Raw genomic sequence first — 15,581 nt, 5'->3', positions numbered from 1 at the left:
ATGTCAGAAATGGAGTTGAGATTAGGCAGATTAGGGGAATCAGAGGTGGAAAGATTGTATAAAGAGATTATGATCAAAAAAAGGACGCTAAGGCATCCTGCAATTTAGGGAGGTAAGTTGGATGTTGAAGGCCATATGGGCTAGCACGTCACAGCGATGTCCTCGGGGATGAAAAGTGTTCCTCTATAGTAATCGTAATAGGTACGCGGTCGGACCAGGTAATAGTGCGAGTCTGGGATTTAGAAACAGAGTGGAGTAAAAGATTATTAACTAGGAAAAAATCTGTGCGAGTGAGGATGTGAAAAATAGGTAAAGTCACGGCTGCTAGGATGGTGACCTCTCCAGACAAACAACTCCCTACAAAAAAATTGTGTGAAAAATGGGGGTAGGTCCAGGGCAATGTAACGAGGAGGTGGAGTCCATAGACTGCCACAACGTAGCATTAAAATCGCCCACCATCAGAAGACTAGGAGCAGCACTGGAGCTCGCCGCCCTATTTAGCACATGTTTAATAAAGGCATGCTGTTTGCTATTCGGAGCATACACCACCACTAGAGTATACGCAACAGAGTTGAGTGAGCAATGCAAAATAACATATCTGCCGCCACTGTCCGCCTCCACCACTACATCTGAGACTGCAATAGAGATTTTAATAGCGAGGGCAAAGCATGAGCGAAGAAAACACGAGGGAAAGCTTTATGATGCAGCCTGGAGGAATCGAGTTCCAACAGGTGAGTCTCTTGCAGGCATAGACGATCTGTCCCTCAATGCTTGGCTTCAGCCCATACAAGAGACCTCTTGTAAGGGGAATTGAGACGCTGAACATTCAATGAGGCAATTTGAAAACCCATGATGGGGGGGGGGGGGGGGGGGGCGGGAAGAGAAACAGTAGCGGTCGAGCAGTAGGTCGTGTGTGGAGGCCAAAGGAAGAAAGGCTGAAAAGTAGTCGGTCACAAACCCAGCAAGGTCTTCAGTCTTAACATCCTCTGGAATGCCACCGATCCGGAGGTTGTTCGGTCCTCCATGTCGGCTAGTTTAGAACAAAGAGCCGCCACTTCTTTCTCCAGAGCGGTAATGCTGTCCACCACCGTGTTGTGGGCAGAGGTAAGTTCACCCATTTTAGTCTCAACGTGGGAGGTGCGGGACCTAAGTGAGAGAAGATCCTGCTGGACGCTGGACACCGCTGCTCTGATCTCACTTCTGATGGTGGAGGTCAGGTCCATGGCCACGGCTAGCAGGGCCGCTTCTGTGAGAGCTGGAGACAGACCCCGAGGCAAGGACTCCGTAGCTACAGAAGGTCGCTGGGAAGCAGGTAAGTCCACCGGTGAAGCTGGCAGGGAGTGCAGTGGTCAGTTGGAAGGAGCAGAGCGGGCAGAGCTCAGAGAGAAGGCCCCGCTCGGGGAGTGCGCCACCCTGGAAGTCGGAGAGCTGCCATGTGCAGGAGAGATATCCACGCCGGCAGCGGGCAGGCCGCCAGCACCATCTTGTGAGTTGGCAGCAGGAAAGAACAGTCAGTTTTATTGGGCTTTTCTTCCCCTTTTTCGTGGGAGCCATGCTACAGCACAATCAGGGACCGCTGGCAGTACAGGGAGAAGCAGTTAGGGCAAATTATAGCCAGTGAGTGCCGCTAGAAAACGGGAGTCAGATGGAACTCACAAGTCAAGCGTTCGCCGCCATGCGCTTCCAGGCCACGCCCCGCAGTTGGGTATCATTCTAATCGTATGAACCTACAGAATATATATAAGGTATAATTTTTACCGAAAAGTGCACTGCTTAAAATCAGAAGCCCCCAAAATTTACAAAATGGCGTCTTTTTTTCCAATTTTGCCTAATTGTTTTTCTGGTTTCGCTGTAAAATTAGACCGTAGTACAAAGTAAAATTGGTGGCGCAAAAAAAAAAAAAAAACAAGGTGGAAAATTAAAAAGTTATGATTTTTAGAAGTAGAGAAGGTGCAAAAATGAAAAATGGCTCTGTCCTCAAGGGGGTTACCTCAGCATAATTTAAGGTAACTTTACATGCAGGCATGGCTGCTAATTAATAGTAGCTGAGACTCCATGATATGCCTCCTGTCAGCTCAGGCTGAAAGGAGGTAAGAAATTGATAAGAAGCTCAGAAAGCATTTTTGACAGATACTTTGCCCAACATTTTTGTGCCCCTCACATGTGTCACTGTGTAGGTCAGGGGCATGGCTAGAGACCTAAAACTACTGGGGCATGGGCCCACTGTGTTCTATCATGCTTAATAAGTACAAGACAAGTCAACATACTGTACTGTGACGTCACTGTGTATATTATCCCTGTACTGTGAAGTCACTCTGTGCATATTTACCCTGTACTGAGATGTCATTGTGCATGTTAATATTGTACTATAATGTCACTGCGTACAGCATCCCTGTACTGTACAGGGATATTTTGCATGGTGGCACCACAGTACAGGGTTTAACACAGTGATGTCACAGTACAGGGTTAATATGCAGTGACACCACAGTACAGAGTTTATATGCAGTGATGTCCCCATGAAGGGTTTAAAATACACACCAATGTCACACTACAGGGGTAATACGCACGGTAATGTCACAGTAGAGGGATAATGCGCACAGTGATGTCACAGTACAGGGGTAATTCACAGTGATGTTACAGTAGAGGATATATATGCAGTGATAACAGAGGCCAGACTTTTTTAACCTTGTAACCTGATTGCCAGTAATAGTCTTTTCTTCTGCTGCACAGACTGCCTCATGTTTTCCCCCTTCTCTTACCCAAACAAGCTTCCCCCCCCACCCCCGCCGTATGATATCACAAGCACAGCAGGGGAGGGGCTGAGACAGCAGGCTGAGATCACTGAGTGTTTGGCAGAATTTCCCAAGCAGGGTGCCTACAGATGTTGCCTGGGCGTGCTGGGAGTTGTATTTTTGCAACAGATGCAGGCACCCTGCTTGCATGGACTTACTTAGCAGCCGACATTGGGGGCACTTGTCTCTTTATTAGGGGCTAAACCCCAAAAGATTTAATCTAATGATGCCCCCCGTCATTGCTTGTGAAAGTCATAATAGTTTCCATGAATACAGGGTCACTGCTGGCTTAAGGCTCATTAGATTTTCAAGAGAATGTAAACTGCGAGATGTTTAAATATATAGATAGTAAAATAGAAAATAAGAAACGCAAGAAAAACCTTAACGACAATTGGGCATAAATGTATGTCCTGGTGCCTCGATACTGAAGCAAGCAAATGAGCCATCAGCAGCTGTGCATTTACAGTCAATGACTGAATTCAGCAACCTCGCCGATACCTGTCATTAACCGCTTAGTTGTGATGATCAACACTGATCGCGGCACCTAAGATGCCACAATGACAGTCCCCCTGCATGATGTGCACCCCTGCAACATAACTACAGGGGTCAAACTGGTTTAAAGGGTAGCTCCCACCATCATGTTTTTTTTTTTTTTTTTTTTCTGTCCCTGCCTATTGCCCTTCTATCCCTAACACCCTCCCTGCCTTTATTTTTTATTTATTTTTTACTATTTTAAAAATAGCACTAAGGGTGCATTCCCACAGGGTGTATACGCAGCGTATTTGACGCTGCGCAAAATTTATGGCAGCAGCGGGAAATACGCTGCGTATTCCTCGCACTCTATACACACAGGGCTTTCCGGCGGCAGCCCTATGTGTGCAGTGAGTTTTGGAGGCGGAGTGTCACAGACAGCTGTTTCACCACTACAACTCCCAGCATGCTCTGACATCTATTGGCTGTCAGGGCATGCTGGGAGTTGTAGTGGTAAAACAACTGGAGGCACCCAGGAGTGAGCCGGGAGCCGATGCGGGAGGGACGGGTGCGGGGGAGCCTCTGCCTGCCGCTCAGCGAGTAACACCCAACCCCCCGCACCTTGCAGCAGCCCCCCGCACCTTGCAGCAGGGCCGTCGGCAAGTGCGGGGAGCCGATGCGCAGGCCTGGATGTTACTGCGTCTGCGCAAAATTCCGACTGATGCCCTGCCGGAATCAGTCGGAATTTTGCAGTGACGTCACTCCGCACTGCATTCGGCCACTAGGAGGGCAACCCCTAGTGGCCGAATTTCAAATTGCTTTTAAAATGTTTTAAAAGCTTTTTTTTTTTTTTTATAAAAGTATATTAGAGATATGTTGTAGTACTTAAGTACTACAACATATCAAAAATAACTTTTCATGACAGTGCCCATTTAAAGGCTTGACAGAGGCATTATTCAATGTTCTCTAATGATTGCTAAAATAGTCCCTTGGGGGAAAAAAAAAAAAGTTTTTCTAGAGGTCAAAATAAGCCAATTTTAGGCATACTGTTAAAAGTTTGAGACTTTCAAAAAGTAGAACAAAGCACATAAAAAAAAACTAAAAAAAAAACAAAAAACTAAATATGGGTCTCTTTTGTATTGCTCAAAGAATTAAGATAACATTTCAGGTTTACTGTAAAGTGCACTGTGTAAAAGTGAGGAAGAAATCATGAAAATGCCTAAATAAAAAACTGTGTTCTAAGGGCAAAATGGGCTTTGTCCTTATAGGATTAAAAAAAAAAAAAAAAAAAAAAAAAAAAAAGGTACCCGACTAATTAAGCAGCTAAATGTAAAAAAAACACTTCATACCTTGTTGAATAAGGAGTAGTCTGTGGTTATTTTGAACCTTACATGTGAATGTGTGAATTATTCATATATACAGTTTTTTAATCTTTAAAAAGATACATACATTAGGATTTTGCTTACCGTGTTTCAATTTCTCTATCAGAGCCTCATTGTCATCCAACTTCAACTCATTCACTTTATCAATCAATCCTTCAATATCTCCCATTCCTGAATGAAACAGAACATTTAGAAAACTACAACACCAAACATGTAATGCAATGAAACAGGAAAACAGATACACACCAAAGCTACCTAGCTATCAAAAAGGGGTTGTGTCACAGTGGCCAATATTTGTAAAAATTAAGCTGGTGTGATTAACATAGGCTGTGGTCTGGCTTCTGAAATCTGTGGTTAACAGCCATTATTGTCAGGTAAGTTGTCAGCCTTTAGAGGTCAGTGCAGATAAAATTGTAGTACTACATAGAAAATACGCTAGCTGTCTTTAATACATAGGACAGGTAAACTATAGCTAAAGGTATAAGAGGCAAGGCAGGGACCACATGTAGAAGGGCTCAATCATTTACCGTATTTACTGCACATCTTAAAACAGGACATTAAAAACATTACCAAGAACACATGGTAAAATAAAGAAAAATAAAACCTAAATGTTATAGCACTTAGCACGTTCATATTTGTTGATCTAGCAAGATTATTTCCAACAAATTGAAATATAACACTATAAAATGTTTCCATTAAAAAAAAAATTTACCAAGGAGTTTGCTGATAAAAGGCTGTGTCTTAAATGGCTCGAAGTCATCAATGTGTTCTCCAGTTCCAATGAAAATAATTGGACTCTTTGTAGCAGCAACACTAAACAAAAAATAAAAAAAGAGATGTACAATGCATTCAGAGAGTTTTTAGACCCATATACATATATTATATATATATATATATATATTTATATATATTTATATATATATATATATATATATATTTATATATATATATATATATATATATATATATATATATACATATATATATATATATATATATATATATATATATATATTCATGTTTTTTTGCGAGCCTTAATTATCTTTTATCACACATTTTTTTAATCATACCAAAACAAAATATACAAAGTACCTGGTAGTCCACATAGAATAAAGAAAAGCCATAATTAAAGTAAACATGCTGCTATGACACCTTATAGGAGTCTCTAGGGTGAACACACTCCCAACATAAGAATGAGACATCTAAAATGCTCAGTAAGAACACGCTTTCAGGTAAGACCTAAAGCAAAATTTTACAGTCCTCAAGCCAAAACCCAAAGCTTCTTACATGGGCACTGTCAGATATAAAAACTTTTTATATGTTGTACAACAATTTTTCTAATATACTCCATAGTTTTTTTTCACATTGTATTAAAGAAAACTGCCTTTGAAAATCTCACCACTAAGGGTCCCCATACGCGATCAGACATCTTATCCCCTATCCTTTGGATAGGTGTTAAGATTTCTTTGGCCAGAATACCCCTTTAAGATTTTTAAATAGAAGTAATGTACAAATCTGTTTTACTTTCTGGCACCAGTTGAGATATATATAAGGTAAGATACAACGTTTCGACCGTCACCACGGTCTTTTTCAAGCATGCTTGAAAAAGACCGTGGTGACGGTCGAAACGTTGTATCTTACCTTGAGGTAATAAACCTATTTTGATCACTACTGGAGTGCTGCGGGACACTTTATTCTACTATACATCACTGCTGCTGCCAGTGACCCGGGCTGCGATTGGGCCCGCTTGCACCCGCTACACCTTTGCAGCCCTGGTGTGCTGCTCCTCCTTGCTATCTGAATATTATATATATATATATATATATATATATATATATATATATATATAATTTTATAATAATAATTCATAATAATTATTAATAATAATAATAATAAATAGTTTTCCACCTAAGTACCCCTTTAACCCCTTAAGGTCACAGAACATTTTGGCCATTAATGGGCACTGTCAGATATAAAAACTTTTAATTTGTTGTAAAGCATGCAAAACCAACGGGCTTTGCAATTGCTTTCATAAAAAAAATTTCAGTATTTCATACTGAAAAAAGGCAGTCAAAAAACGGCCTCCTGGGATACATACCAGAGTGGCATTGTCCACTAGTCATCACCTATGTCATGGACCCACTTCATGATTGATAGGTTCTTCAGATCTAAAGCTGCTGTTATCGGCTCTCTCACTGTCCGTGTTTACTTCACAGTCTCCTCGTGTGAAGAGAAGGGGGAAGGGCGGGTGTACACTGCTGCCTGTGAGCAGATGATGAAAGATGGGGACTGAATGGAGGATTTTTTGTTTAAAAAGTAAGTGTCTCTGCATGTATATATGTGTGAGTGGATATATATGTATGTGTGTAAATCAGTGTTGTCTAGGTAATGTGCATGTGTATGAATAAAGTCAGTGGCCCTCATTTACTAAGAGTGGAGTGTAGGTTTCTTTGTGGGTTTTAATTCCCTATAATTTATTTTCCACAGTATTTACTAAGGTTTCCCTACATTTTCCACTTTCCCTACACTTTGCTTTTTTACACATGCTCTGATCTGTCTGGTTTTCCTCAGCTGAAATCCACCACATTTTATGTGGAAACCTTAGTAAATATGTTGTTTTTTTGTGAAAATGTCAGGAACGCGCCCCTTTTCGGAGACCACGACCCCTTTTCCCAGCAGCCACGCCCCTTCCCAGGTTTTCTTCGCAAAATGGAGAGTTAGTCGGGGTTTTTCCAATTCTGGCACAGACCGAATTTCTGGCGCAATGCAACAGAATCTGGCGCACAACCTGACAAAACATGTCGGGTTTGCCATAGTAAATGAGGGCCAGTGTGTTTGTGGGTCTCTAATCCAGGGGGACTACAATCATATGCCTCAGCTGTTGCAAAACTACAACTCTCAGCATGCCTGCACAGCCAAATGATGTGTGGGCATGCTGGGAGTTGTAATTTTGCAACAGTAGGAGGAACACAGCCCACAGCAACTCTGCTGTAAATTAGAATTTTAACAATCATATGCCTCCAGCTGTTGTAAAAGTACAACTCAAAGAATGTGTGGGCATGCTGAGAGCTGTAGTTTTTCAGAAGCTGTAAGCACACTGTGTGTGTGTGTGTGTGTGTGTGTGTGTATGTGTGTATAGCATAAAACCAGAAAGGAAAGGGTTACAGATGCTCCTTCCAGAGCAGAGTGAGGGAGGGAAAGTGGTTGTCACCTGAGAAAAAGGAAGGGACCCGCTCCCCTGCTTCTGGTCGACAACATTATGGTAATTCAGAAATAAAGCAAATTCTGAGAGAAATATAGGTCATAGACACATAAAAGTTAATGTACATGATCAGAATGAAATACTGAGCAACATATAACAGTTGTTAATTTTGGGTGATCTGACAGGCACGCCTTAACGGCCAGGCTAATTTTATTTTAGCTTTTCCGATTTTTCCTCCTAGCCTTCTAAAATCCATAATTTCCATTCACAGACTTATATGAGGGCTTGTATTTTGTGCAACCAATTGTACTTCGTAATAACATCACTCATTTTACCCTAAATTGTATGGCAAACCCCCCCAAAAAAAAATGTGTGTGTAAGGAAATGTAAACAAAACACAATGGGGAGATCAAAACTTGTCCAGAGGAAAAGTTGCTGAGTTGCCCATAGCAACCAATCAGATCACTTTCATTTTTCAGAGGCCTTTTTAAAAATGAAAGAAGCGATCTGATAGGTTGCTATGGGCAACTCAGCAACTTTTCCTCTGGACAGGTTTTGATAAATCTCCCCCAATTTTTTGCACTGGTGTGACCAAAAAGCAGAAATTTTTGACTTTAACGTTTACGCCATTCAATGTACGTTATCAACAGTATAGTTTGGACATTTTTGCACGTGAAGATACCAAATGTTTATATTTTTTTAGTTTTTTTTTTTATTAAAATGAGGATAAAGGGTAATTTAAATTTTATTGAGGGAGGAAGTTTACACTTTTTTTTTAACATTTATTTTACACTTTAGTCCCCACAGGGGGGGGCTATCTATAGCAATCATTAGATTGCTAATACTTATCAGTGCCATGCCTATGCATAGCACTGAAAAGTGTAATCGGCGATCTTCTCTGGTCTGCTTGATCCCACACAACAACACAATCAGAAAAAGACGACTAGATAGGAAGAAAGAAAAGAAGAAGACCAGCAAAAACAAAAGCATAGTGGAAAATATTTCACATAAACTATCCAATATAGAACTTAAAGTCCTAAATCGCGGATTGGGTTTTGTACAGATATATGAAAATTCTAACTGATACTAAAATTGATTTTTATGGATTTTGCTAAAATATCTGCATGAAAACGTATTTATCTGATTGTGGGTGGTTGGATCGCAGAGCGACGGGGAGTGAAATCCCAGTCGCCCTGCAAAAAACCTCTTTTGACCCAGAGCTAAAAAAAAACGCTTCGTTACATGCATTTACTCAACTAGTGTTAAATGAAATAGAGGAAAATGGGATCAGGGAATGTGTGTTCAATCAAATTTATCTAAGGAAGAGAAATATGCTCTCGATTCTATCTGCAATGACCCCTCCCTTGTAGTGAAGAGGGCGGAAAAGGGAGAGATCATTATAGTGATGAATCGCCAGTATTATATGGAAGAAGCTATGTTGCAGTTATCAGATTCTAATGTATATGTAAAATTGAGAGGGGATCCAACATGGACATACAAACGTGAAGTTGACGATTTCATAAGAGAAAGTGTTATGGAAGGTATTATTTCAGAAAAGTTAGCAAAAACATTACATACTTTGCCGAAGATCCACAAGAATCGAGAGAGGCCTCCGGGACGTTCGATAGTTTCTGGATCGGAGTCCCTACTTCAGCCTGTCTCGATTCTTGTGGATAGTTATCTACAACCTGAAAATTAAAAGATTTATTACATGTTTGCTTGACACTAATGATTTTCTTGAGAAACTAGAAAGTTGTAAATTTGATACTGTATCGTTCCTTTGTACATTAGATATACAAAGCTTGTATACCAACATTCCACAAAAAGAGGGCATGCAATGTGTCCAAGAACTACTGGCTTGTAATACCCGTTTAGACAATCTGAAACTTAACTTTTTGATGTCCTTATTGGATCTTTGTCTAAAAAATGTTTTTCGATTTAATGATTATTTTTTTCCTCCAAGTAGGAGGAGTTTCTATGGGCTCCTCAGTAGCCCCTTGCCTAGCTAATGCCTTTATGGCAAATTATGAAGAAGTATGTGTGTTTGGTACATGCGGCCTGAAGACATCATCCACGTGGCTTCGCTACGTGGACGATGTCTTCATGCTTTGGGAAGATGAAAAACCACTATTCGAATTTGTGGAAAAATGTAATCAGTGCCATGAGACTATCCAATTTACCCTTACATACAGTGTAGATATACATTTTTTAGATTAGAAATTCACAGAAATTGAGACAATATTGTTAGAACTTTATATAACAGATTGAAATAGTATGTTGCATCGTACATCCTATCATGCACCCACTACTTTCAAAGGGCTCCCTAAAAGTCAATTTATGAGAGCAAGAATAATATTGAGTAATGAAGAGTATAATAAAAATAAAAGAAAAAAAATAGTGGAAACATTTCTAGAAAAAGGATATAAAAAATGTGACGTTGAAAAAATAGCAGAGGAAGTTGGAAAAACACCCAGGCAAAAATTTAGACAGATAAGAAAATATAAGTCAGGCTGGGTTCACATCACGTTTTGTCCCATATGGGACCGCATAAGGCAGGGGGAGCTGAAAACTTGCGCTCCCGTATGTAATTCATTTCAATTAACTGACCGGAGTGAAACGCTGACTCCGGTCGGCTCATTTTTGCCCCGTATGCGGTTTTCCACCAGACCTAAAATCTTAGTCTACCACGATTTTAGGTGCGGTGGGAAAACCACATACGGGGCAAAAATGAGCTGACCGGAGTCATCGTTTCACTCCGGTCAACTCATTGAAATGAATTACATACGGGACCGCATACGAAGGCATACGGGAGCGCAAGTTTTCAGCTGCCCCTGCCATATGCGGTCCCGTATGGGACAAAACGTGATGTGAACCCAGCCTAAAATGGATAGAATAATGTACACTGATAGATTTGATAAAAGTTCTAAAATAATACAAAATATAATTAAAAAATATTCGAAAGTATTGAGAGCAGATCCAAAGTATGGAAAATTATTTAAAGATCTACCTATGTTTGCCTTTAAAAAGGGTAAAACTAATGGAGATATGCTTAAAAAATAAATGAAAAAACAAGACTTTTTGGCTACAAAAAAGGGACATATCCATGTCTATCATGTTCCCACTGTTCCCATAGTATCATAAAAAGTGATTGTATATATCATGCTACAAAAGGTACTAAAATTAAAAAAAAAGGTTTTTATTCCTGTCCGAGTTCCAATGTGATATACCTATTAAAATGTCCATGCGGCAAAGCCTGTGTCGGCCAGACTTCAAGACAAATCAAAGTGAGGATTGGTGAACATAAATCTGTAAGATGGTATTCACACTTGTAACCAGGAGGGAATGAAAGAAACGCAACATGGAGAAACAAGTGTAGCACAACACTTTAAACAATTTGGACATACTACAACAGATCTCAGATGGCAGATAATAGAAGAAGTTGAAATGAGAACAAATAAAGAAGATAAAAAGGCATTATTGAGGCGTGAGGCATATTTGATTATGGAGTTAGTGACAATCGAACCGAAAGGAATGAATGAAATGTGCAGTTATAAAGGTATTCCTGGCGTTATATAGGAGTTGTATTTAAATGCAACAAGCGTTGAAAGAGTTAAACTTTTGTGACATGGCTGGAGCTGAGGCATTTGTCATCTTGCCCACTTGGGATGTATACCATCGTAACCTGCTTTTGTCTGATATCAAGCAGATTCAACAACAAAAGAAGATGCAGGGGGACAGATTGAGGCAGGCGAAGGGACCTCCGTCTGTCATCTTGGCTTAACTGATCCCTACGGTGGTCTCGTGGGCATTCAGATCAGCCATTTACAGTGCCACACTACCACAGATGCAGTGATATGTATTGTCACAGCGTCTGAGGGGTTATTAGCGGACATCAGCACGATCACTGGTGTCCGGCCACCACCAGCGGGTCCAAGGCTGGTGACAGCTGGTTAACAAGGCATTTCTTAAAGACAATGACGGACATTTATCAATGTTTGCTGATGTATTCTTTTTTTTTTTGTAATTTTTTCCTAACTTTTTTTTTTGCTTATGTGTGACTTATTTATCAACTGGTTTCAGCCTGTTGATAATTTTCTTTCACGTAAGCAATTTTTCCTTTTTTACTTTGGTAGTAGCTTTTTCTGCTCCATGTTTGAGCTGGAGTAAATTTAGTCAATTTTTAACCTTGTTGCGACTTTTTGTTGAGCATTTGCGACTGTCGCAGTTGATAAATACCCGACTAAAGCAAATCCATTTTGAAAAATTTACTACGTAAGCAAGTTCGAATTTTCTTGCTTTTCTTGTTCTTCATGCAAATTGTTGCACGAAAACACACGTAGTCGCAGTTGCGACAATTATAGTAAAGAAAACCTGACTAAACCCATTGATAAATGTCCATCAATATTTAAAAAAGAGAAAAATATAGAGCAGTGATCACTCCCGCAGAGTTAGATGTAGGTAAAAATCTAAAGCTACTAATCCTACAGGCCCAGGTCAACTTGGTAAGCTTGATGACGCATTTAAAAAAAAAAAAGTGATAAATGTGGGGACAAAATACTCCCACGATAAGATGGCGTGTCAGTCCAAAACCATCCAAAAACAATAAATTGGAAAGCCAGGGAGAATACCATAGGGATGTTGCACTGAGCAGCACCTTTAATCCCTTGTAACTCCTTTATTTTCCACCAGTTTGTGTAAAAGCTGTAGTGTGGGACATCACAACACCTTGGACTGAACGATCCATGGAAACCCCCATACCAACCATGGAAATGCTGCAAATGGGAGCACAAAAAACACACACTATAATAATATATTATAATATATATATATATGTATATATATATATATATATATATATATATATATATATATATATATATACATACACACACATATACATATATACATATACACATACACACATATATACATCAAAGGGTTTTTCCCCCCCGACAGGGGGTGACCCCTTAAAAGTTGTATTTGTCATCTGCTGTGTGCACAATTTTCAACTGAATGAAGCCATCACCAGCAAAGGATCATAATCTATGTAATTTCGAATTTTATTAAGTCCCCCCTTCAGCTCTTTCCTGATTGGTCTTTGATAACTGAGGAAACAGACTGTTGCGCCACCCTCCTTACCTGATGCTGTGATCACCAAGCCACCTACAGGTGGAATGTTCTTTTTTTTCCCTGGTGGACAGTTTAAAAAACAAACAAAAAAAGAAAGCGCTCTGTGTTGCGTTAATTCTTTGACCTCTCCTCCTTTTGCTCCAACCTGGACATTCCAGTACTATTAACGACTGATTAGGCTCTTGCCTTTCCACCTTCACCCCTCCCTCCTGTTTGCAGCCCGTTTGCAAATGGAGATCGGGTTCCTAGCGACGACCTGATTCACCTGTTCTGCCTGGTTCCCGGTCTTCACCAACCTGAAGATGGTTTTGAATACTGGGGCCTTCCTTTGCTGAATTTTGCTATTGTTGATGGTCTCAGCGGTATTTAGCTCTCCCCGAGACATCTATTTTGCATTTGCTGCAGTTTGGAATCATCTGTTAACCTTCCTTGCTGTTAAGCCATAGCCACGAGGGCAGAGGTAGACATCAGACCTGTGAGTCATTGGTCCTCGCGTACATTTAGTTTCCCTCTTTTATTTTGTTGTCTAAGTCCTGTTTTGACTTTTTTGCACCCCTCAGGTCCTTTTCCCTCCTGGTGATCCACTGGACCCAATCTCTCATTGGGCGATATCACCTGCTCTTCTAGTTTCTGATACTCTCCTAGTTTCTGACCTCCGCATTAAATGACTCTTATGGCAAGTCCTCTCATATTTGCATTTCCCTTCTTTTTGCTGCTATGTTCCAGTGTATCTGAACTAGCCTGTTAAGCAGTGTCTAGACTAGAGGAAACTGACATTCCTAAAGGCCAATTTTGCCTTTCTTCAGGAGATCCACTTTGAAGATTCAGCCACCACAGATAGGAAAAATGCAGGGGTTGCCATCTTGTTCCCTAGTTCCTGTCCCATTTAGGTAGGCTCCTCCTTACTGGATCCGGGGGGTTGGTATGTGTTAGTAAAGGGTTCTCTGGGGTTAAGCCACTCCTGCTTTGTAATGTATATGCTCTTATAACTCTCTGTAAAAAAGGGAGCTGGGCAGTTTTAACTAATTTCCACAAGTAACCGCCCCTCTGACTGGCTCTTGGGTGGAGATTTTAACTTCGTTTTCTCCCCTTTCATGGACAGTCTCTCCATTACTGCTAGTCCCCGCCCAGCCCAGCCCAATTATGGCTTTTCTCCATCTGATCCGCTCCTCCTTGCATAAATCACCGACCCGTCAAGTCTTTCCTTTTTTTCTCACCCCGAATAATCACACACTTGTATTGATTATTTTCTGGTCAATTCACAGGTTGGTAGTTTCTTTTACGACTTTTCTTCAAAGTCCAAAAAGCATTAAGAACTAAAGATCGATCCCAGGGAGGAGTTCTGGGGATCCCAGGGAGGGGACACAAAAACCGTAAGTCTTTTTAAAGCCCTAAAAAACCTAATTATTAGAGGATGGTCAGCAATTTTAGAATTATACAAGGCACCTAGAGCCGAAACCTGGACCTTTAAAAAGGTGGACATTTTAAATCCTTTATTTAAACCTTTTTTTTTTATATTAGAGGTAGAAGATACTGTAAAGGGTACCTTTAAGGAAGGACAAATCCTTTTTCCAGATCCTAAAATAAATTTTAGTAGTAACAGGCTTCCTACTGTACGGTAGGGTAGAGATAGATAACAGCATCGAAAATACCTTTAAATCAGTCAAGTGGCGGTGCATTACTTGCAGATGTAGAATTGGCACGTGTCAGAAGCCCCTGGATTTTTGGCAGGACCTATGACAAGACATCTCCCTCGGAGATGAGAACCAAGCTCTGCGAGGCCAGAATGGAGCAATTAGAATTACTTTGGCTCTTTCTTCCCTGATTTTTATGGAATCCACTGTAGAGGTGGAAATGAGCAAGTTAGATTCCATTGCCAGGGATGTGCTAGATCGTCTACTGCCCAAGGTTGATCTTTTAGGTACAGAATCTATCCACCTGACGATTTTGATTTGTGGCAAATAAATCTATTTCAGGTATACCCCATAGCTGACAGGATTTTCCTGAACACGGCTGGAGCAATTGGTGATGGCTCAGACTGCTCGTGTTTAGAGACACTTAAATGTACCACAGTTATGGACAGAAGAGTACACTCTGCGAAATAAAAGACTTGAGCACAGATATGCATAAGGGACCTGCTTCTTGTTGTATTTTGCCTGTTTATTACTGACACTGTGGTGAAGTTGTCCGAGTATACTTTTACATTTTTCTGATGTGTAAGAAGGCTGGTTTGGAGAAGACTGCAGTGAACTGCTAAAAGTTCTCTGGCATTTGATGAGAGGAACTTGTCCTGCGGACCCCAAGGACCCTGAATTTTTTCCTCTCCTATATGAGCTTCCCAACTCCAAGGGCTGGCGTCTGTGGTAAGTATAAAAGCATCCTTCACCACCCAACTTAGACCTTTTGTTGAATTGCTGTTCTATAACCACCACAGTAAGGACTCTTGAGTTTCTACAGACAGGGATAACTTTTCTAGAGTTGTCACGCCCAATCCCATAGGCTTGCATTGAGGGGCGGAGGCACGCCGTCACACGTCGCCGGTAATCAGACCCGAAGCGAACATGCTCCGGGGACTGATTTTAAATGGGGTGCTGCGTGCAAGAT

At 40.7% G+C, this 15,581-nt stretch overlaps 1 protein-coding gene across 1 annotated transcript in view; it reads right to left on the bottom strand.

Moving 5' to 3' along the window:
• Nucleotides 1–15,581, bottom strand: part of SRP54 (signal recognition particle 54) — a 118,617-nt gene that overhangs the window by 45,683 nt on the left and 57,353 nt on the right. The window contains exons 10-11 of the mRNA XM_056545308.1: nt 5,358–5,458; nt 4,730–4,816 (exon numbers count right to left, since the gene is read on the bottom strand). Coding sequence (XP_056401283.1) covers nt 4,730–4,816; nt 5,358–5,458 — 188 coding nt within the window. The remainder of the gene's footprint in view (nt 1–4,729; nt 4,817–5,357; nt 5,459–15,581) is intronic.

The sequence above is a fragment of the Hyla sarda genome, chromosome 11, assembly GCF_029499605.1.
Source record: "Hyla sarda isolate aHylSar1 chromosome 11, aHylSar1.hap1, whole genome shotgun sequence".
NCBI classification, from domain to species: Eukaryota; Metazoa; Chordata; class Amphibia; order Anura; family Hylidae; genus Hyla; species Hyla sarda.
Note: the sequence above shows the minus strand (reverse complement) of the source record. Positions and strands in the feature narration are given on the sequence as shown.